The following is a 22,761-nucleotide window of genomic DNA, read 5'->3' on the forward strand; positions in this document are numbered from 1 at the left end:
GTTTGCTTATGTAGTCCAGAAGCTATTGGAGCCATAAAATAATAGGAACACTTAAATGATGATTTTGACAGTGAATGAAGGCTGAATGTGGACTAACATGACAATGAGAAACTCCAGAGGGCTGCTATCTTTAGTGGGGCACTAATACTTTCATGGACTTTACCTCTAGGAATCCCACCAGTTTCTGATAGTGAAGAGCCAAGAAAATTCTCTTCTTGACCCTGGTTGAGTCAGGATAAAAGTAACCATTATAAAATATACCCAGAGACTTCTCCATAACAAAGGCCTGTTCTGTCTAGGGGAAAAGACTCTGCCAGAGCCTTATCTCAACTGGGAGAAGAGCACTTCTCCTACTACAGGGTGTGACTCATCTAGCCTTCCTGTTTTACCTAAATGGCGAAAAGTATGGTCAACAGAGGTCAGAGCTACAAGAAATTAAATAGGGAATGCTGTAGCTGAGGAAGGTAGTGGAGAAAATGGAACATGGGCTGGAGAAGTAATTGTGAAGATCACAGCTCCAAACACATAGGACCACTAAAATCAATAGCATTGAATCAGAATATTGTAGAATAATCTCGTTCTCTCCACCTTTACCACTACACCAACAGAGCTCCATTATGGTAACAGTGGGTTATAGCTGAAAGAGTTGAAAGACACAGACTCTCTTTGAGGAGGAATACTTAAGGATGCTTAAACAGGCAGACAAAAACAGGACTTTAGAGGAATTCGAAGCCTCTGACACCTACAGCTACTACAAGCAGTAAACACAATCCAACTGCTAGCCAGATTATAAATCCTCACACTAAAAGCCTATTTATCTCAGTTTCTATTACCCAATACAACATGCCCAGCTTTCAACAAAAAGTTACAAGGCACACTAAAAAGCAAGAAAAAACAGTCTGAAGAGATAAAGTACTCATCAGAACCATTCCCAGTTACGACATAGATGTTGGAATAATCAGACAGAATTTAAAACAACTATGATTAATATGTTAAGAGCTATTAATGGAAAAAGAGGATGAGATGAAAGAACAGACAGCTAACGTAAGCAGAGAGATGGAAACTCTAATATAGAATCAAAAGGAAATGCCAAAAATAAAAGATGCTGTAATGGAAACGAATGTCTTTATGGGTTCAAGATTTGTCACACTTGTCAACAAGTCTTGGGTAAGTTTAAAGTCATGCTAGATGGATAGCAGTGGACTTGTAATGGCAAATAATTCTTGTAGACTACTACTACCACCTTTGATCATATGGGAACGTAAATCAGTAATCCTCGTGTTGCACTCCTCGTGCTGAGTAGAACTTAGTATGGCCTCTGACAGTGATGTTTAATGAATATACAGTAGGCTGACTATTATGGTATTGCTCTCTGTGTTGATTTTTAGAGTTTTCCCACCTGTAAATGGCTTCGCCTACTTCATTAATGATTTCAAATACTATAATATCACATCATCAAATATGTGAAAATATAGCCAGTGGGCAGCCTTTAGAGGAGTAGCAAAAAGTCTCACATGTCTTATCCATTCATAGTTTACTCCAGGAGAGTCCTTCTCTTCTATTTATATCTAATGATCTTAATTGCTATCATCAGGGCATTTGACAACTTCAGAATTGCTGCTGGATGAATTTCAATCATATTTTCAAAATTCTATTATGATTTTCTACTACCCCTGCTAACCATGGGTGAATTAGATGGATAGAGTGATATTGAATCTTTACAATTTCACAAATGTCTCTTTTGATTTAATATGCATGCCTTCTAGTCACTTTTGGTAGTATGAGTATCCAGAATATGTCATGGGCCACAAAATGACATTTCAGTCAACAACAAACTGCATATATGACAGTGGTCCCATAAGATTAGATCTATATAGCCTAGGTATATAGTAGGCTATACCATCTAGATTTGTGTAAGTACACTCTATGATGTTCACACAATAACAAAATCGCCTAATGATACATTTCTCAGAACATATCCCTGTCATTAAGCAATGCATGACTGTATGAAAATAAAGTCCCTTGGAAATATTTTGCTCATGATAACTTTGAATAAGGATATGACAATACCCATTTTGAAAAAATCCTCCCATTCTACCAAGGAGGAGGAGATATGCTTGGTCTTAATTTTGCCCACAGTGAGAAAAATAGAGTCACACTGTAAACATTTGAGTCAACACTTAGTGCAGCCACCTAATACTTCCTCATCTCTGTCAGAGGGACATGGTAGCATTGCACCTTCTGGCCTGTTTGTGGTTGGGGAGGGGCGGGTCCTGACCAATATGTATGCATGGTCTGGACATTGAGATTATCAGGGAATAAAAGAAATGTGGAATGCTTTGGATTTAGTCTCTTGTGTCCAAATTATCTTCTCATTAGAACTAAAAGACTCAAAATGCATTGTAATTTGGCCTGGAAAAGAGGTTCTGTGAATTTTGTGCAGACTCCAAAACACATAAACTTAATCTTGGTATTATTTGTACTCTACATGTTAATTATTTTGAGTTATATGGTTGGAGCAAGGTTTTGTTATCTGCATATGTAATTTTCTTTATTTTCATATGATGATTCACTCCACTACCTAATCTGTGTCAGATGCTATGTGCTTTACCATGGCACCTCATATAAACTTTATGACCCTCTAAAATTTGTTAGTTTACTTATGTGTTTCCCATTGGACTCTGAACTTCTGGAACACAAATGCTGTCTTGATGTTCTGTATCTCCTGCGCCTTAAATAAACTAGTCTCTTAACTAAAATTGTTGAGGGAGTTATTGCATTGACTAATTAATTGAGAAAGCAGCACTGAACTGATGAACAACTATCAGCATTGGGATCACTATAAAAGTTCTCTGTTTATTCTAGATTTGAGCCATATTCTTTCTATGTTAGCTTTATGCTTCTTATAACTTAGCTATTTACTTCTATAATTTAACTTTTCAACTACTAGTTAACTCAGAAACTATAGCTTCAAGGAATCAGTCAGACACATCATGCCATTACCAAGCAATATTTTAAAAATTCAGGTTATTAGAGGAATGACAGCACTAATAATGAGCCTCAGTGGACAAGTTTAGTACTCCAGAGCTGCTATTTCAAAGAGAAATCCAAGAGAATACATCAAAATGTGGCAGAACGTGTCGAAAGATTTACTCAGATTTCATCTTCTCTATGTGGAATGCAAACACCAATGTTGAATTACTTTATTCTTTTTTTATTTTCCCCTTTTGAAAATAGTACTGATAACTCTTAGCACATAATAAGGGCACAATAAAGTGTTGCAAAATAAGGTTGTCCCCATTATTATTTGATAATATAAAGGATTCACTATTGAAGTATTAAAATTATCCATCATTTTTCTTTATCATCCAGAGCTTTTAAATGCCATCGTACCTCCATCATCTTTCTCTATATCTCTTCTCTTACCCTTTTTCAATTCCCTGAAGAAGAAATGTATGGGGAAGGATTATGGGCAGACTTTTTGAGTTTTTGAGTTTTGGGGTGCTTTTATTGGGCCAATCATAGCACATAAGAGACAAATTTTGAAGAAGAAGAAAAAAAGTTTAGTTTTAGATGTACAAAGTTTAATGTAATAGCTTTATCTTGAAATGGAAATGTTTAACAAACTAAAGTTATTAAGGACTTGAACAAAGAAGGTAGGAAATGCACAGATAGGGAAAGAAGGCATCTTTTTAAGAATGAGATCTAATATTATGAGTATGGATCAGAAACTGAACCCTCAAAAAGAAAGTAAACATATTTGGAAATGGAAAGGATCTGTAGCAGGAAGACTATTCTAAAGAAATCAGACCAAGATTTATATAGGTGGATTACTACAGGGTTAAGACAGTATTTTCCCTTGAGGAATCCACTGCGTAATGTGGAGCATACAAGTAAACAGATGGAGTGACACAGAGTGATGAAGCATTTAGAATCTAAATCAGGCAGAGGTAGAGTAGATAAGGTGTTTTTCATAGTCTATGTGTAAAAAAATGTAGTTTTAAAAAATATCCTACTTTGGTATATAAAATACACATAATTATACAAAATCTGTGCTTTGTTATTTCAAAGATTATTGATGTTAATTGATATTGTCCTGCTCTACAAAGACATAGAAAGTTCCTGAAATTCAGCGATAGCAATGTAGGGTAGAATTTAACACCATGGCTTTGGTACCAGATGCTCTGGGATTAAACCTTGACCATATTCCTCACTAACCGTGTGAATTTAAGTAACTTAATCTTCCTCGGTTTTCTCATCTTATATAATAAACATTACCCATCTCACAGGATTCTTACAATGATTAACTTATAAAGTGTCTAACACATCCTAAGCTCAGTAATGTTTACTGTTTTGCCTCTGAATTATTCTAGAATAATTTAATTTGGTAAATTTAATGTTTCAAGTATTGTATTATAGTTAAACTCCTTGAAAACTAGTAAAATAGTTAATTAATCAGAATGATTACATTGTCAATAATGGTGTTAATCATGAAAGTAATTTATGATCAGTGATTTAAAGAAAGCTACATCATGCATCTTCAAATATACTATGTCAGTGGCTAGTAAATCATTGAATTAATTTGTAAAGAGAATGATTCTGAGAATCAGGCTATCTGGCTGGTGGCCCCAGGTTTGAATTTTAAAACTCTGATTAATAATTTAGTATAAATCAGTATCACTCAAACGTTTTTACTTCTATTAACTCATTTAACCCTCGTAACAGTATTTTGAGAGCGGATCTTCTACAGATGAGAACTTGAGGAACAGGGCATAAAATTATTTCTAAACTTATTTGAGCCAATATTTGTTTTTGTTTAATGCAATTACAGCACTTCATCCATTCCATGTGGATGGCCACAAGTATGGGCTATGTAGCTATGCGTTAGGTATTTTAGGAGGTCTTGTCTTTACCAGGTCTTATTTTTCTAATTTGTAAAAGAAATATGTTGAAATCCTATGATAACTAGTTATTTAATTATATTTTCATTTTTCTACCCTCTAAATAGGAAACACTATTGGCCCCAGCCTGCAATGTGGGGCGTCCTGTCCCAGAGCGCGTTGTCATTTGGTGTACCTGAATTTCCAAGACTCTAAGATGGAGGGAGAAGGAGCTATCTGGGCAGCATGACTAATCACTTCCATCTGTAGTAAAAGGAACCAGCACAGAACGGTTCTGTGCTAAATATGGGCCACTGGTCAGGTAGCACAGGAATTCAAGGTCAGAGTATGTGCTGGTGACTAGCGGTATCTGCGGATAGCTTTGTCCTGATTTGACTCACCAAACCCGAGAAACTATAGGGCTCTTGCAAGGTAGGGATCATCTTCAGTTACTGAAAGGAGCATGTCAGAGCCACAGCTGGTCCTGGCAGAACATCCTAGAGAGATAGCAAGCTGTTCAGAAGAAGTTTAGAACTCTTTCAATGTGGGAGCAATTAACAGGGTCAAGATTGCTAAGGAAGAGGGTAGTCAACTTGGGACCCACAAATAAACACACACACATACACACAAACACTCACAAAGGCACTAAGAGAATTGAGAGGGTAGTTGCACAGCTGCAACCACAAGTAAGTGACCTCTGATATTTGTTGCTATCTTTGAACAATATCCCCAGGACCGTAAATTCCCATGTGTGTGTCCATAAGAAATAAACAGAAAAACCATATTATCAACGTAGGTATATGAAAAATTCAATGCTCTGTATCTGAGAGCCAATCAAAATATCTATTTTTTTAAAAAGATAAAACAATGTTATATGTCAACTGTAGGTAAATAAAATTGTAAAAAAAAAAAAAAGGTAAAATAAACCTATTACTGAGAAATGAGTTGAGAGATCAAAATTTAAGAATGGTCATTGTAAATAAAATATTAATTGTGATTTTTTCAATTCCTCAGAAAAATATGTGAAACGAATATTCCTGATAGGGGGTTTTGGATAATGTTTAATACTGAGAACCATACACGTAATAAATTATATGTTCATGACTAAATTATATTACTATATTTTTAAATGAGCATATCTACATTGAGCGTTTATTTGCTCTCAGAATATGCTACTTTGTCCTTTAGCTGCACCAGAGCTTTCCTCACGTCCTTGTTCCTCAGGGTGTACACCACGGGATTTAGAAGGGGCGTCAGCACAGTGTAGAAAACTGCCACAACCCCATCCATAGCATCCCTGGAGCCTGGCCTCAGGTAAATGAAGACACACGGAAGGAAGAAACAAAGGACCACAATGCCGTGAGAGGCACAGGTCTGAAAGGCTCTGCACCTCCCCTCTGAGGTGCGGATCTTCAGGATGGAACAGACAATGGACACATAGGACAGCACTATCAGGAGAAAGCAGCCCGAGGCCACCACCCCGATGTTGACAAAGATCACCATCTCAATGGCAGAGGTGTCTGCACAGGCCAGTTTGAGGATGGGCGGCACATCACAGAAGTAATGCTGGATCTGGTTGGGCCCACAGAAGGGTAAACAGAACGTCAGTGTGGTCTGGACAGCAGAGTGCAGAGAGCCACTGAGCCATGTGCTTGTGGCCAGGAGGGCACACGTTCTTCCACTCATCATGCTGGTGTACCTGAGCGGGTAACTGATGGCCAGGTAGCGGTCATAGGACATGACTGTGTAGAGGAAACACTCTGTGCTCCCCAGGAAGTGGAAGGAGTAGAGCTGGGCCACACAGCTGTGAAAGGAGATAGCCCTGCCTCTTGGGGAGACCAAGGTCATCAGCATTTTGGGCACAGTGACCGTGGAGAACCACATGTCAATGAAGGACAGGTTGGTCAGGAAGTAGTACATGGGGGTGTGGAGGTGGGAATCCACCGTGATCACCAGCAGGATGAGGAGGTTCCCCACCACAGTGAGTACATAAATCACCAAAAAGATTCCAAAGAGGGGGGTGTCCAGTGCTGGTGCATGGGGAAGGCCCATGAGGATGAATGTTGTCATGAGGCTCACATTTGTCATTTTTCCACACCTTTGGTCCCTCTCCCTGTGAGAATATAAAAAACATCCAGCATTTAATTGGGAACTGAGAACCCATTCTTTATGTAGCAAATGCATCATCCATGGTAGATAACTCTAGAGTTATACTCAATTTTGCTTGTTACAAAGCTTTTTGGTAAAGGTGATGGAATGATTTCATCATCTGTTTCTCTGTCTCACAGACACACGCATGAGTAGAGGCACACACAGATATATGCAAAACGAAGTAGAATAAATCCATGGCACTAATTTCTATTTGTGTATTTTAAATTACCACACATATAGCAGCATGAAACAATTTAAATTTACTATCTTACAATTTTCAGACTCAGGTCAGCTGAGTCCTCTGCTCAAGTCTTACCAAGTTGAAATCAAGGTGTCACTGGGTCTGTAATCTCATCTGAGACTATAATCTCATCTGAGGTTCAGGATCCTCCTCCAAAACTTATTGAGGTTGTTGGCAGAATTCATTTCCTTGCAGCTTTGAGACCGAGGCCCCTGTTTTCTTGCTGGCTGTTGCCAGAGACCATTGCTAGCCGTTTCTGGAAGCCACCCTTAAGTCCTAACCACCTGACTCTCTGATAACATGGCAGCTTATCTCTTCAAAGCCAGCAGGAGACTCTCTCCAGTTTGCTGTGACAAAGTGTAATGTAACATAATGTAGCCAAGAGAGTGATATCCCACCATATTGACAGGTCCCACCCACACTCAAGGGGAGGTGATTTAACAGGGAGTGTACACTTGGAGGCAAGAATGTTGGGGGCTATTTGCAACTCTATTTTCTCTCCAGAGTTCATGAGGAAACTTAAAGAACCAAGAATTTGTGTGGTGATGGATTGTAATTAGTATTTGGGTGGTGACCCTGATATAATCTATGCAGAAATAGAAGTATAATGATGTACACCTGAAATGTATACAATGTTATAAACCAATGTGACCACAATAAAATTAAAAAACAATTTTAAAAAAGCACTTAAACCATAGAAATCAATAAAAAGAAATGAATCAAAAAGTAAAAAAAAAAAAAAGAATCAGGAATTCAATTGTTGATAGCAACGAGCATTTCAAAAGTCTACAGTACACCTAAATAATTCTCTTGTGTCGTCCTACATAACTTGGCAGTAATCACATCACCTACCTCACTGAGAAGTTATAAGTATTAAGGAAGATACTGCATGCAAAGTACTTAATACAGTGTCTGGCACATAACTGCTCATAAACGATAGTGAATCCTATAACATTGTGCTTTGTATTACAGAATTGCCATATACATATATATAGAGAGAGAGAGAAAGAGAGAGATGGACAATAAATAAAATCTCTTTGTTTTATAGAGACTTCTCAATTTCAAATTTATATCTTTGAGGAAGATTTCATCTCTGGTACTAGTATTGATGTCTCACTACCATCACCTGCTTATAAAGGGACTTCTCTCACTTCAACCAGAGCAGATTAGAAATCTCAACTCCATAGTAGGATCCCTGCAATCTCCCATATGATCCAGAAGATACCAAACCTCATACACTGCCAGGCTCACACTTCTCTTACACTAGACCATCCCTTATGAGGCTCTGAGAACATAAAGACCATATGCGTTCCCCCAACCAGAATCCATTTGGTAGAGGCCAATTTTCTAACATACATCCTTCTGTCCTAGATGTCTAAATATTTCCTAATATTGGCTTTGCTAGAGAAAATATCCCTCCTCCATCTTCTATTCCTCATACTCATAAATCCAGGCAATGCGCTCATAAGAGAAGACTATTCCATCAAGTATATCCTTCTTATTTAAACAGGAAATTTTTCCTGAGACAGAAAAAATGGAACAAATGCAAGAGGAACGGACCTATGTCAGCTTGACGTCAAGAAGAGTTGGGATTCTGTAAAATGAAAAGTGAGGCAGAAATGATGTTATTGACTTAATCTAAAATACTATCGAGTTCAGGATTGTTATTAATTTTTCCTTGAGAGAAGACTATGAAACTGGCTCACCACTATGAGAGAAACAAAGATCTCTGCTTTTAGCAAAGCTCAGGCAAAATGTATCCTATCTCCAGGCAATGTGGCTTAAGCTATATTAAAGTTATATTTTTCAACTAAGAAAATGAGTAACAGAGACAGAATTATCCTAATCACCTACATGGATATCAGAACTCGAGAAATAGAACAAATGTATCTCTGAAATTTCTTTTGTACCAGTGGGATCCTATCACCAGGATAATCTCACATTCAAATTAAATGTTATATGAAAATTTTCATCAGATGAATTACAAGGTAGCCTGAGACTTAGACAGGAGTAACAACCAGAGGTGTCAACGTTTGACTCATTTGTCCATGCTGCAGCAACTTAGTCCCTATTTGTAGGCCCTCAATTATGAACTGTATTGTACATACACAGAGAGAATTGTATACATATACACATAGCGAGAGAGAGACTAGATAACCAAATTTAGAAGGAAGTCTAACAATCCCCAAGTATCTTCACTGTGAATGGAAGTTTAAGAAAGCAGAGGAAAATAAAAAAAAATCTGCCTTTCTAAGAACTTACCTTACAGTATGTGATTCATTTCAGTATAAAACTCATCTGTGGTGTTTTTTCCCCCAATTTCTCACTCTCTACATGCTATGACAAGGCACTAGTTTTTAAGTTATTACTCAAGGAACAGATATATCTGTGATTCCTTGGTGAGAAAGAGTGGTTCATGTCTACTCAAGGACCTAACTAGTTAAAGTTCAGTGAATGGAAACTAACATGGCTGGGTACGTAGGAGCTTAACTTGGTTTTGTTTCTCAGGGGATAGGATTACTCTTGGGTCTTGAGGTTCCTTGATAAGCAGAAAAACTACAGGAAGGGACTAATGAAAGGTTTTTAATAATCATGCATGTATTTCCCTACGTGTTTGTTGTTTGAATCCTCCTGAGAAGATTTCATGTCTTTCTGGAGCTAATACTTACACCTAAGAGGAAAGGAGGACTCAGTTACCCTTTTCCTTTCCCAGATAGTGATACAGATAGACTCACAACTGCTTGCTCTCAAGTTAAAGTTGCCCAGAATCCATAAATAGTCTTTGCCTGTGTGCACTCTCCATCTCAATATCAGTCTCTCCTTCACCATCTTTTTAATGTGGTTTACAACACCTAAGTTCCCAAACTTTTTTTGATGCTTAGAGTTTTGGAGTGACTTTTCATAAAGAACTACCTAAAGATACATAATTATTTCCTAGTTGTATAAGTAATAATTAGAATCTATTGCTGTCATAACTTTCATTGCTTTTACAAGCATGAGTAATCACATGATCTTTCATCAGTATATCTTATTTTATAAATTAGACTTACATGAACTTTATTAATTTCTTTCTTTTAAGGTAATAGTGTTTTATTGATTTGTCTGAACTATTACAAATTAAGATAACTATTCAAGTTACTAATATCAACATCTATTGCTGGCTTCAATGAAGGGAAAAGCTTCATCTCCCATATTGTTGGTATAAATGTGTATAGTTACACTACCTTCTTTGGGAACACAATACTACAATAGTTATTGAATTTAAATAATAAATATTCTCTGAAATCCAGTTATTTCACTCCAGGAATCTATCTCATAAAAATAAAAGCATGAGTACATAAGTATATTTATTCAAGCATGTGTGTTGATACATTGTTTATACTGGCAAAACTGAAAGCCAAGTGAATATTCCTACAGAAGAATGGTTGAATAAATCATGGTATTGCTACATCATGAAATATTAACCAGCTATGAAAATGATTCAATTATAACCACATCAGCAAACTTGGAAGGGTTTTCATAAGATATTTTCAGTGGATGGTGGTGGGGGAAACATGATGCACAGAAGTGTGGTTAGCATTGTGCCATTTTTGTAAAGCAAACAGCAACAACTTTTATATTATAGGAGCAGAGGGAAGGAGCAGAAGGAAATAAATGAGGTTGTTAATCTGGGGTTGAGGGGTGGTGGCATGAGAAGAAACAAAATAATTTTAAAGACAAAAATAATAATATAGTTTATATGCTGTAATCTAATTACCTTTAAATTATTGTATGCCTAAAGAAACCAGAAAATAAAAGAATTGTATATTGATCTACTGACCTGTAGGGATGTCCACAGTCTATGTTTTAAGTGACAAAAGTAAGCTAAACAAAAATTTATATTTCAGTTAAAACACAACCCCCTTCACACCCACGTATACCCATGTAACAAACAGTAAAGTCAAATACAGTAAAGTCAAAAACAGTAAAGTCAAAAAATCAAACTTGCAAAAGGAACAGGAAACATGAAAGCTAGGCAGAATTATTGTAAAATCATGCCTGATAAATACCTGGTGAGGGTTCCACTGCTCTTTCCAAGAACTGCTGAGCTCCACTGAGTGCTCATGATCACCACAGACATAAACCCCTTAAAGAACTCCTGGCATGTTATCAACCCTGCCTTTTGAAACTGTGTGGGTAATGTGGTCATAGTCACCATCTGAATACATTTTCTCTTGTGTGTACCTTTTATTGCTGCTTGCTTCCAATCCAAAGTCTAGGTTGACATATCTTATTGGCCAAGCCTAGATCTCATGCCCATGTTCCATATTTGCTAGAGTGAATGAGAAAGAATCTGATATTTCTAAATCAGAAGGCAATCTCACTTACAGGAAGAGAGTTTAAAAGAAATGCAGCCAAAACATCTGAAAATAAGTATACCAATAAGATCCACGACAGTCCACCACACTGACTGCACACTATTTGTATACACCCTTCCCCTCATATTCACACACACACAACGTCAGCACCTAATAAAGTGCATCTTTATTCCTCATGTCACTCCCTTCACAGAGGGAGCCACTCCAACATATCACCATTCATTTCATCCAGATCCAAATCTGGAATCTCTGAGTGATGTCAATTGCATCTCTGGTTCTGAGGTAATCCTAACTCAATATTTGGTGATCTACAGACAAAATAATAAAGTTACCATGAACATATCACATATATAATAATGGAGTGAGTGGAGGGAAGAAAACTAAAACATGTTAGTATACACATGTCAAAGCCATGTAGAAAATACAAGCAAGAGGTACAATACTTATTTTGCAAATGGTTATGAAGTAATAGCTCACATTAATGAATTCTGCTTTTTTTAACACTTTTTATTATCAGGAAACTCAGCATGTTGGTGTCGCCGAATAGGGTGAATCAAGCCATTATTTCTGCAAGACACAAATACATTTTGATATTGCCGATTTAGGTTGCAAACATTTGCTATTACTTTTTACCTCTGGATATAGTTAAATGCAGAGGCATCCCATGGAATTACCTAGATTTACTGTCTGCATAAGGAAGAGGGCAAAGTAGCAAAATTATTGCCTTAAGTGTAGTACAAATATTTTGTTCAGTAGAGGGATAAAAGCCAGTAACTCTACAATTTTGTGTTCATACGACCAGCCAGATATTTCTCATCATGCAGTGTGCCAAGAAAATGAAACCTTGGAGAGCCCCTTCATGTGAAAATAAGAATGTCATGGGAAGTCATGCCCTTCCTTCTTTATCAGTACCTCATATAGATCCTTTGAACTACTTTAAAGCTGCTTCAGGAGTAAAATGAAATACAAGAACCTTCAGCACAGTACAAGGTGACATTCTTGAATGTTATCAAAACTCTACCAGATTTTGTGGACTAGTGTAACTCACCCCAAGGCAACTAGATTACCAGGAATGTCACTGAGGTTTATTTGTTTCTCTAGGTTTTTCTCCCACAATATAGTATACATATGAATTTGCAAGGCATGTGGGATATCCTCTATTTCCACCAGGTCCTATTAGCATAGTATTACCCATGTAGTCAACCAATGTAATATCTTGTTGATGAGTGGACAAATCACTACATATTATACTATTACACAAAAAAAACATGATCTGAAAGAGTACCTGTCACATAGGTGATAAAAAGTTAGCTTTGAATAAATAAATGCAAAGTGTAGTAAGGATTTCTCTTTAAAAGACACAAAAAGAATAAATAGAAATTCTTAATTTTAATATGGTTGAATTATCAAAAGACATCATAAGGGTGGGAAAAGGTAAGTTACGCAATGAGAGAAGATATTAGCCAAACGTAAACTAAAGAGAAAATAAAAGTATTAGTAGTTGTAATATGGAAGTCTATATAAATCAGGAAGTAAAATAAAAATAAATAAAAATAATAGACAAAGTCTCATACAGACTTTTGAGAGAGTGAAAAACAAGAATGGTTTAAAACCAAAGAAAGTATGTTCAACTTCATTAGTAATCAAGGAAATGCACACTAAAATTACAATAAGATATAATTTCATACTTTCAAGTTCAGGAAAAAAAATTGTAAAATCTGAATATACCAAGTACTAGCAAGAATGTGGACCGAAAGAGCTCTCTTATGCTCCTAGTTAATGTGAAAATTGGTATAAACACTAGATCTTCAATATAGCTACAGATATGTGAGTATATCTATGGTCCAGCAGTCCTCTTGCAGGAATCCATATAAAATTTGTACATATGCATTTCCTACCACATACAAAAATATACTTAGCAGCTCTGCTTATGTACATCAAAAAAATGTGAACAACTCAATTGTTTGGAAAAGGAGAGAACAATGTGAAAAAAGAGAGAAGAAAGAAAAATGTGTTTTATTCATAACATAGATATCACAGAGGTAAAAAAAAAAAGTGAGTAAACTACAGCCATCAAAATCAATGAGTTTCAAGAACATAATTTTTAGGTAAGAATACTGCCGTATGATTCCATTGATATTAATTAGTTCAAAACAGAAATGAACACGTGGTTGGTAAAATTATAAGAGAAATCAACGGAAGGCTTAACAGAAATTTCAGGATAGTTATTATTTCTCATAAGGAGACAAGACGATGTCATGGGAGAAAAGCACAGAGGATATTGCAGTGGTTCTTATAACATTTTATTCTTAAATTGAATCATGATTACATGTGTTTAGTTTTTTATTATTATGTATGTGTACGTATGTATTTTGTATGTGGAATTTTTTTTATGTATGACAGTTTGTACTTGGAAATTTTTACAAATTAAAAGCATTTATCAGTTGGGGATCACCATGCTAATGGTTCTTCTGATATATTTTAATAAGACCACATCTAGATCAAGAGCTATGATATTAGTCACCACTTCATTAAACTTACAATTCTCTGTCATTCTGCAGAGTTAAATGGAGGCGTGATAGAAATTTGATTCTGAATCTTTCAAATCTTTGAGAGTGGTATTAATCTCCGTGAGCCTCCCCAAAGACACCATAGCTTTATGACTCTTTTATTGAAAATGGTGAGACCCAGGGCTTCGACATGACCATCTCTATCAAAACAGTTCCTACTTACTCCTGGGTCAGGAAGCCAATGTGTAGATTCTCTTGGTTGCTGAGAACATCAATTCCAACTCCACACTCATGAACTAGGAAATAATTGCAGGGTACTGTGACATTTTGCTAAGGTGGGCTTGGTTCAGAGCTCCATTTATCAGCAAACAAAGCCAGAGTTCCAGACATTAAAAATGGTTTGGGCCTTTTCCTTGACTAGTTACTGAATGGAAGAAATATGGGTCCATTTGAGGAAATCTAGGAAGAACATGCACAGTATCTGCTTAGATGTTATTATAAGGCATACCTGGCCTTTCCTTCTCTAAAATGGCACTGAACCAGTGAACTGACTCAACCAGAGCATTAGGTAAGGGCAATGACACTCATGGCGGCTCAATTTTGGCCTCTATTTATGGCCTGGTAGAATTTTGTTATATTAATCAAGAGGGAAGGACTTTCTGGCTTGGCAAAATTCTTTGCTGATTGGTCCATTTAGACTACCACACTGCTGACTACTCACTCTGATAACTTCCCCATCTCTTGTCTGATAGTTAAGGCCCACTACTGATGATCCTTAAAACATTATAAAAATTAAAAGCTCATTTCAACCACATAATTCCAACCAGTACTCTTGGCTCCTGATAGTATCATTTCTCAATATAATTCTTAGAGGCTTGGTAAAGGGAATAACTTCTTGGCCCTCTCAGGCCAGGGTTTGTGCATAAGTGGACAGGTTGCACATGATAAATCCACTTCCACACTTCCAGTTCCTCGTCATTAGATTCCTTTCTCTATATCTTTATTTAGCACAAACCACTGTTGAGTCCAAGTGTTAGTCAACCAATCAGTAAATAAACAGTGTAAGGCTACTGTCATCTAACCAAGCTAGTACACTGAGTGCAGAGCTTCTGGATAGCTCATATTGATAATTTACCCAAATCTTTAATGACATTCTTATTTCCTTGGTCAAACTCTTTCGGAAATTATGTTCATGTGACCAAAACTAATGTGGGGAGGGTGGTGGACTGGGGAGGGGGGAAGCCCACTTGAGGTGTTTGACTAAAGAAAGCTATCTTTGTGTTTGGAGGGGCCTTTTGGATCTCCAAGCAAAGCAAGAACATCCTCGTCAGACAGAGCTGAAGGGGCTGATTTTTCTGGGCAGGGAGATTCAGTGTGGAGTTAGACATTCAGGCACCACATCATCCAAATCCTGCCACTAGTTCCCATTCCATTTCTTAGAACCCTGTTTTTTCTAATCATTCTCCAATTTTACATGAGACCCCTGGCAAAATAAGAAGTTCATCTAATGCTGTAATGAATAATCCACATTCAAAATATGTGGTTTGTTTTTTGCTATTTCAGCCCAGTCACCACAGCAAAATAAGATATTTTATAACAATCATGGAAAATCCCTGGGCTTCAGTATGTCCTTTATGTGAAAATGTGCAGATTTGAGATTCTCAGACCCTCTCTGTAAGTTGTTACTAGTACTAGAAATTGCCATCCCCTCCCAGAGACCTTCCATGGCCCCATCCACATAGAAAATCAAATGGAAAGCAAAGGGAGGTCTAGAGTAAAAAAAAAACAACCATTGATGTTTCCTCATATAGATAAAAGGTCTTTCCTAACTTTCCAAGGCCAAGGATCCACATTGGAATTTGGAACCAAAGCCCCAGTTTGTAATCAAGTATTCCTTTGCCTTGTATTATTCTATGTAAATATAAATTCCCATTAGGGATATCACAGAACTTGAAAGCCCCCTGTTACAGGGAAGATTAGGAGTTTGGAGTCTTAAATTCCTTCCGTCTCCCTTTCTATAAGTAAAATTATTTCTGAGCAAGCAGAACCCTAAATCTGACTTAAACGTAGTATCACGAGGAAACATAGAAAAACTAGGAAATCATGTCCTTGTAATAGGAAAATGTGCTAATAAATACAAACTGAAATACTTGACACTAACTTTATTTGCTTCCTTAAGTGGAGAATGCCTCCTTCAAAAAATAGACAAAGTGCAATGTTGTGTTTCACAATATGTTGCTTATAAATTGTACCCCAACAATGGTTCAAAGTAAATAATTAGAACATATTAAGAGACAAAAGGTTTTTTAACAAATATTTATTGATCTATGCTTTTCCGACCACTATTTCAGAACTACAAGTTCCTCTATTCTTATAGTTGAGTGATTCCATATCATACATCTGCATACACTTGTATGAGATTTTATTCACTAAATGAACTGTATGATCTTTCACCTTTAGAAAAGTCCTTATTCTCTTCAGACCTCAGTTTTTTCAAGCGTAAAATGGGGTGTGCTCTAGGTCATTTCTCTAAAGGCCTTCCAGCTCTGATCTAAGTGTGTTTGACTTCTAAGGGATTGTCAAGTTTTTCATAGTCCATTTAGCTTAGTCTCCTATTTGCATATTGGATGATCTAGACTGTTCTGCCCGAAATACTGTTTCCTATCCTAGTGCAATGTCCTAGTAATTTACTCTTTCAAGTTAAAGCCAAAGGGTACTTTTAAAGTAATTAACATATGGCATTTATGTAGCATCTTTAGCTTTAAAGTTCTTTCAAATTCTATTCCCATTTCCTTATGGGATAAGTAGATAAGGCAGCATTATCTAAAGTTCTTTCAAATTCTATCCCCATTTCTTTGTGGGATAAGTAGATAAGGCAACATTATCTCCAATTTATAAATGAGAAAACTAAATCCCAGAGAAATGGAAAGAATGATCCTTCCTGACTCCTGATCAGTGTATGCTCTTAGGATCCCATGCCACAGGGACGCTACTAGCAACTAAGTAAACTTAGCCGCAGTTCATGTTTCACTGTTAGCAAAGCCCACTGCAATTTATTCCATGCAAGTTAATTATCCCTGAAGAGTAAAGCAGAAGTGATGTCAGCCCCCCGCCCCCACCCCACGAGGACTATAAGAAGGAAGAGCTGCTTGCTCTTTGAAAGCAAGACTCCAGACGTCAAAGCCCAGGGACATTGCTGCCAACACTTTCAAAAACGCTAAAAAGAGGTGAGGCCAGAGAAGGGTACAGAAAGAGCACAATGACAAAATCAAGAAGGTGCAGGTCAGAAGGGGACACCAGGGAACCTGTTGAGCTCAAAAAGGGGCCTCCACAAGACACAGCAGAGAGCAAGAAGTTGAGGCAAGCAGCAGGCCATGGCCTCATGGCAGATTCACATCCAGGCAGTGACCATCAGCAGGCAAGACTCCAGAAGGGATGTGGAGGTGTAGTAATGGAAATTGTTCCGAGATATATATTTATTAAAAGTATGTTAGAGATGTCGGGAACCGAGAAGACAGCCCAGATCTCCAAATAGCATTATGCTTTACAAATAAGTGATGTGAGCGGGGAGGACCTTTGTCGTCTGCCCATCAAAGGCCAATTTACCTCTCAGAGTTTTCTGACCCAGATGAGTTTCAGGATCTACTTTAAGCCTAGTCTAGTTCATATTGGGTTCGAAATGACCAGATAAAGCTAACATGTAGATACTAATGTCCTTTTCCCCAAGACTGCTTGTGGAACTGGCTTCTTTTCCCTTACATGGAGGGATATATCATATGTTGATGATAATATACGGCACTGACTAAATTGCACACAGCATGTAACTGGAGCAGTCTTACTTGTGGATGGGTAAACCAGGGGGATTTTTCTGTCTTCCCAGAGGAAAAAAACAATTATTTCTGTGCATAGAGAACAATAAATTATAAAAATGAATGAGGACTGAGATGTCAAGGCAGCAGGGAGACAAGAGAAAAAAATTATAGTACAGAAGAGAATTGGGGCTAGGAGGAAAATTGATTTTCTGTGTGTAAGAACAAAATTTAAAACATGAATTGATATGGGTGCAGAAGAGATTGCTAGATTGCTGTTTCCTTTTTCATACGAATCTACACCAATTCCTCCTCCCTCTCTCTTCTTTTTTTAAAAATGAGAAACTGAAACTAGGAACATTAAGAGATTTGTTCAAAATAGTATAGCTAGTAAGTAGTAACAGCCCCAGTTTTGGAATTCTTGTCATTTCGGCAGCTAGATTATAACACCTAATTAATATTACCCTGGATTCAGTGTCTAGATAATAGGGACATCCAGACAGAGCAGAATGTATTTACTCAATAATATTTAAGGATCTTTCTGTGTCAGGTATGCTACAAACTTGGGATGAAAAGAAAAAGGAGACAAAGTCCCTGTAGGAGCTCACAGTTTAATGGGGGGAATCAGACACAGAAAGGGATAAATTGCAATATGCTTAGTAAGCTTATCATAGAAATATGAATGAAGTACTTTGGAGGCCACAAAGAATGAGTGACCATTTGGCAGAAAGGGAAGAAAGGCTTTGCTTAGTAGATCACACATGAATGGGATCTTGAAAGATCAGTAGAAAATTTTCAGGCATCAGAGGAACAAGGCCATTCCACATTAAAGGGACTAATGTATAAAGAAATAGGACAGCATGTTTAGCCACAGCACAAATTTGTGGGATGGAGCACAGAGAGAGGTGGCTAGAGAAGTAGGTCAACATCAGATTACAAGGCTCTCCATTCCTACAGGCCATGCCAGTAAGTTTAGACTTTCCCCTTGGGCACTGTGGTGCTAAAAAAGGTTGGTAATCAAGGAATTGTCTGGGAAGTCTTTAAGAATTTCTTCTGAAATTGTTTTATAATAAATTCTGTAGATACATGTTGAGAGATTGTTTAGCTTTTATGTGGTTTAGACCCTTACTTAGGGTGACCACCTGTCTCAGTTTGTACTGGACCCTCCTAGCTTTAACGAGGAAAGTCTCATGACCCATGAAATTGCTCAAACCCTAGAAAGCCTGTTTTCACTGTTGAGATTAGTCTCTGTGGCACTGAAGAAGATTGAGAGGGATAAGATTATGGATACTTGGTGATTCACAGAGTAGAAGGAAGAGAAGAAGTAGCCAGATGGCAGCCACAGCTGCAACCTTGGTTCTTTTGCCCACTAGGACTCCAGCTGGAAACCAAATTTCATTCTACAGTCTTTGAAGCCCTCTGAATGATTCTGGGTGACCCCTGGTCCTCAGGAAGGTGACACATGATTTTGGATGTTTGCCTCCAGTTGGTAAACAGATGATTAGAGCAAAGATTGATGAGAGGAAGGTGACACTAGGAAGGATACAGCTCACATGACCCCTCAGTGTCTGAAAGAGCTCTAGCATGCCCTTAGCCGCTTCCCTGATTTCTTCCTTTCACTGTGGCTGATGACAGTCACCAGCAACCCTAGGAGAAAAGGCTGTTTGTGATGCTGCTTCAAAGTTGGAGGACTCAGATCTCCTATTGGACAATTCACTGGAAGCTACAGGTTCGGATCAGATCTGAGACACAAATGCAATGACTGAATTTGCCTCATAATACAGGACAACAGCACATAGTTACTGCAAAATTACAGCCAATACTTATAAAGCACTACTATGAATTATGTGAATTTATTTAATCCTTATAACAATTCCATGAAGTAGGCACTATGATTGTCCCCACTTATAGAAATAGGCAAAGAAAGATGAAATGGCTTTTCCAAGATTACCAATGAGATTGGCAATAAGATTACTTATACAGTGGCAGAGCTGGGATTTTTAAACCTGGTCTGACTTCAGAGGCCATGCTCTTAAGATACAATATTTGCTACTTTACTGAATAAACAGATTGATGGATGGATGGATGGACAGATGGACTGCATTTATGCAGAGGCAGAGAGAAGAGATGACAACAGGTGTCCTGGGGCTATTTCGTATTGTTTCATTATCCTGAAAGATTTAAAATGGCAGGAGTGTTTTTCAAATAGAATTTATGAAAATAGGTATTTCTAGCTACAACTTCAAAGATTCTAAATATTTTATGTTCAGTGTGTAGCCCAGGGAGTGCATTTTTTAAAATCTACACGATTTTTATTGGGCACACTTACATTAGAAAATATAATTCCGACTCTCATATACTTAAAAAATAAATAAACTATAACCTAACTCTCTGGTACACACAGCAAAGATCAAACTGAAGGAAAACAATAGAACAGCCATTTCTTCAATAGATTGATTTAGGTTTTACATGATTGTATTTCTTCTTCCAAACATGAAAAGCCCTGTGTATGGTCTTTCCTTCACTCTCCTGAATTATACGCACACCATCTATTACATGGCTTTTAATCTTGAAGAAAAAAATTGCTCCCTGAAACCAAGTGGAATGTCAGAATCAGCAGTTGAGGGTGGGGAGAAAGAATGATTAAGAACAAGAGCCAAGCAAGAGCAAGATCCCTCTTTCTGAGATCCTTTTCTGTCCATGTTTGGGAATGACACAGAATATATGTACCATGCCTAGAGAATTTAAAGGGCATTAAGTTTTTGCTTTCTGCTACTTCTTTTGGCAGATGTGAACAGCAAGGAAATGCAAAGTGGAAACCAGACTTCTGTGTCTCACTTCATTTTGGTGGGCCTGCACCACCCACCACAGCTGGGGATACTGTTCTTCCTAGCTTTCCTTGTCGTCTATGCCCTCACTGTCTCTGGAAATGGCCTCATCATCTTCACTGTCTTTGTGGACACCCGGCTCCACCGCCCCATGTACTGGTTCCTATGTCACCTCTCCTTTTTGGACATGACCATTTCCTCTGTCATTGTCCCCAAGATGCTAGCTGGCTTTCTCTTGGATAGTAGAGTTATCTCCTTTGGGGGCTGTGTAATCCAACTTTTTTCTTTCCATTTCTTGGGCTGCACAGAATGCTTCCTTTACACGCTAATGGCTTATGATCGTTTCCTGGCCATTTGTAAGCCGTTACATTATGCCACCATCATGACCCGTAGTGTCTGTAACTACCTGGCTTTTGGCACCTGGCTGGGAGGCACTCTCCATTCACTTTTCCAGACAAGCTTCATATTCCGGCTGCCCTTCTGTGCTCCAAACCAGGTGGACTACTTCTTCTGTGACATTCCTGCCATGCTGCGTCTAGCCTGTGCTGACACCACCATCAATGAGCTGGTCACCTTTGTGGGCATTGGATTCCTGGCCCTCACCTGCTTTGTGTTTATCCTTACTTCCTATGGTTGCATAGTGGCTGCTATCCTGCAAATCCGGTCCGTTGATGGGCGCAGCAACGCCTTCTCCACCTGTGCTGCCCACCTCACTGTTGTCATTGTTTATTATGCACCCTGCACCTTCATTTACCTTCGTCCTGGCTCACAGGAACCCCTGGATGCAATGGTAGCTGTCTTCTACACTGTCATCACTCCCTTGCTTAACCCCATCATCTACACACTCCGCAATAAAGAGATGAAGGCAGCATTACGGAGGCTGGGAGGTCCCAAGGATGTGCAGCCTCATGGACTCCATGCATCATAGACATGCAGTAGACACTAAAATTTAGGGCACCAAATGGGACATGAGATCACTGGGGAGATTTAAGACAGAAAGAGAAAGAAGGATTCATACAGAGAGTAGAGGACTCCTAGGTACAGAAGTGGGAAGCCTGGAATGTTCCACATTATAACCTGCTTTCAAACGTAATTTTCCATATTTCTTCCTTCAATGTCGATGGAAATCAATCAAAGCAACTTACCAAGGATGGCACCTTGCAGAAAAGATCCAGGATAAATAACATATCTACATTAAAACTCTGTTTCTCTGTGGCACCCATCTACATGTATATTATTGCTTCTAATGCCTGAGTTGAGTACCCTTATAGCTTTTCACAGGTTACAAATAACCTTCATGCAAACCATGTGATTTGACCTTGACAACAATTATGTGAGGTGGGTATTATTATTCCCATGTAACTGTGAGGAAACTGAAGTTCAAGGAAGTAAGTGGCTTCTCTACTGCCTACTCTCTGCCTTCTAGTTTGACAAAAATGGTAGATGAATTTGAACTTGAACTAGAGGGGGCAATTTCACTACAATGTGAGAGAGCCATTACATGTGCACTGCATCAAGACTTGAGCATTTCTAGCCTTCTGATATTGCACAGGACTTCACTTTGGTAAAATTGTGGTAGGCATGTCAAGGATAAGCTTCCTTGCTTCAAAAACATAGACTGGGTCTTCCTGATGTTCCCATGGATATTTATGAAACAGTTCATATGAGATAGTAGAAGAATGCATGTGCTACAAAAATGCATTCTTGCATTTTTCATAACTGTTGAGTATGAATGTGGAGCAGGATGGGATGGGAAATGTACCTGGTTGCAAGAAGATGACCTGAAGCCCATCCTATTGGTCTTTCTTGAGAGAATGTCACCAGTGTCTAAATGGAAGCCCTTCACTCCCAGGTATGGGATATAGAGTGCTAGAGATGTTTTTGTTGATGTTTCAAATGTACACGAGCAAGCACAGCCCAAGAAGTATCACTATAGTCTCCAAACTCAATTCCAATTGTTATAAATCTCAGATAATAAAGAAAA

General features: G+C 38.0%; 2 protein-coding genes across 2 annotated transcripts; one reads left to right on the plus strand and one right to left on the minus strand.

Moving 5' to 3' along the window:
* Nucleotides 1-6,032: 6,032 nt before the first annotated feature.
* LOC131407875 (olfactory receptor 10G9) lies at nucleotides 6,033-6,986 on the minus strand. The gene has a single exon (XM_058544474.1). The coding sequence runs from the start codon at nucleotides 6,966-6,968 to the stop codon at nucleotides 6,033-6,035; it is 936 nt and encodes a 311-aa protein (XP_058400457.1). The 5' UTR covers nucleotides 6,969-6,986.
* A 13,738-nt stretch (nucleotides 6,987-20,724) lies between these two features.
* On the plus strand, nucleotides 20,725-21,705 carry LOC131407876 (olfactory receptor 10G6). The gene has a single exon (XM_058544475.1). The coding sequence runs from the start codon at nucleotides 20,755-20,757 to the stop codon at nucleotides 21,703-21,705; it is 951 nt and encodes a 316-aa protein (XP_058400458.1). The 5' UTR covers nucleotides 20,725-20,754.
* The last annotated feature ends 1,056 nt before the right edge of the window (nucleotides 21,706-22,761 follow it).

The sequence above is a fragment of the Diceros bicornis genome, chromosome 7, assembly GCF_020826845.1.
Source record: "Diceros bicornis minor isolate mBicDic1 chromosome 7, mDicBic1.mat.cur, whole genome shotgun sequence".
Lineage (NCBI taxonomy): Eukaryota > Metazoa > Chordata > Mammalia > Perissodactyla > Rhinocerotidae > Diceros > Diceros bicornis.

Bases quoted from the DNA above. Each gene is read 5' to 3' on its own strand.
- LOC131407875 (XM_058544474.1), bottom strand. From the start codon at position 6,968: ATGACAAATGTGAGCCTCATGACAACATTCATCCTCATGGGCCTTCCC.
- LOC131407876 (XM_058544475.1), top strand. From the start codon at position 20,755: ATGCAAAGTGGAAACCAGACTTCTGTGTCTCACTTCATTTTGGTGGGC.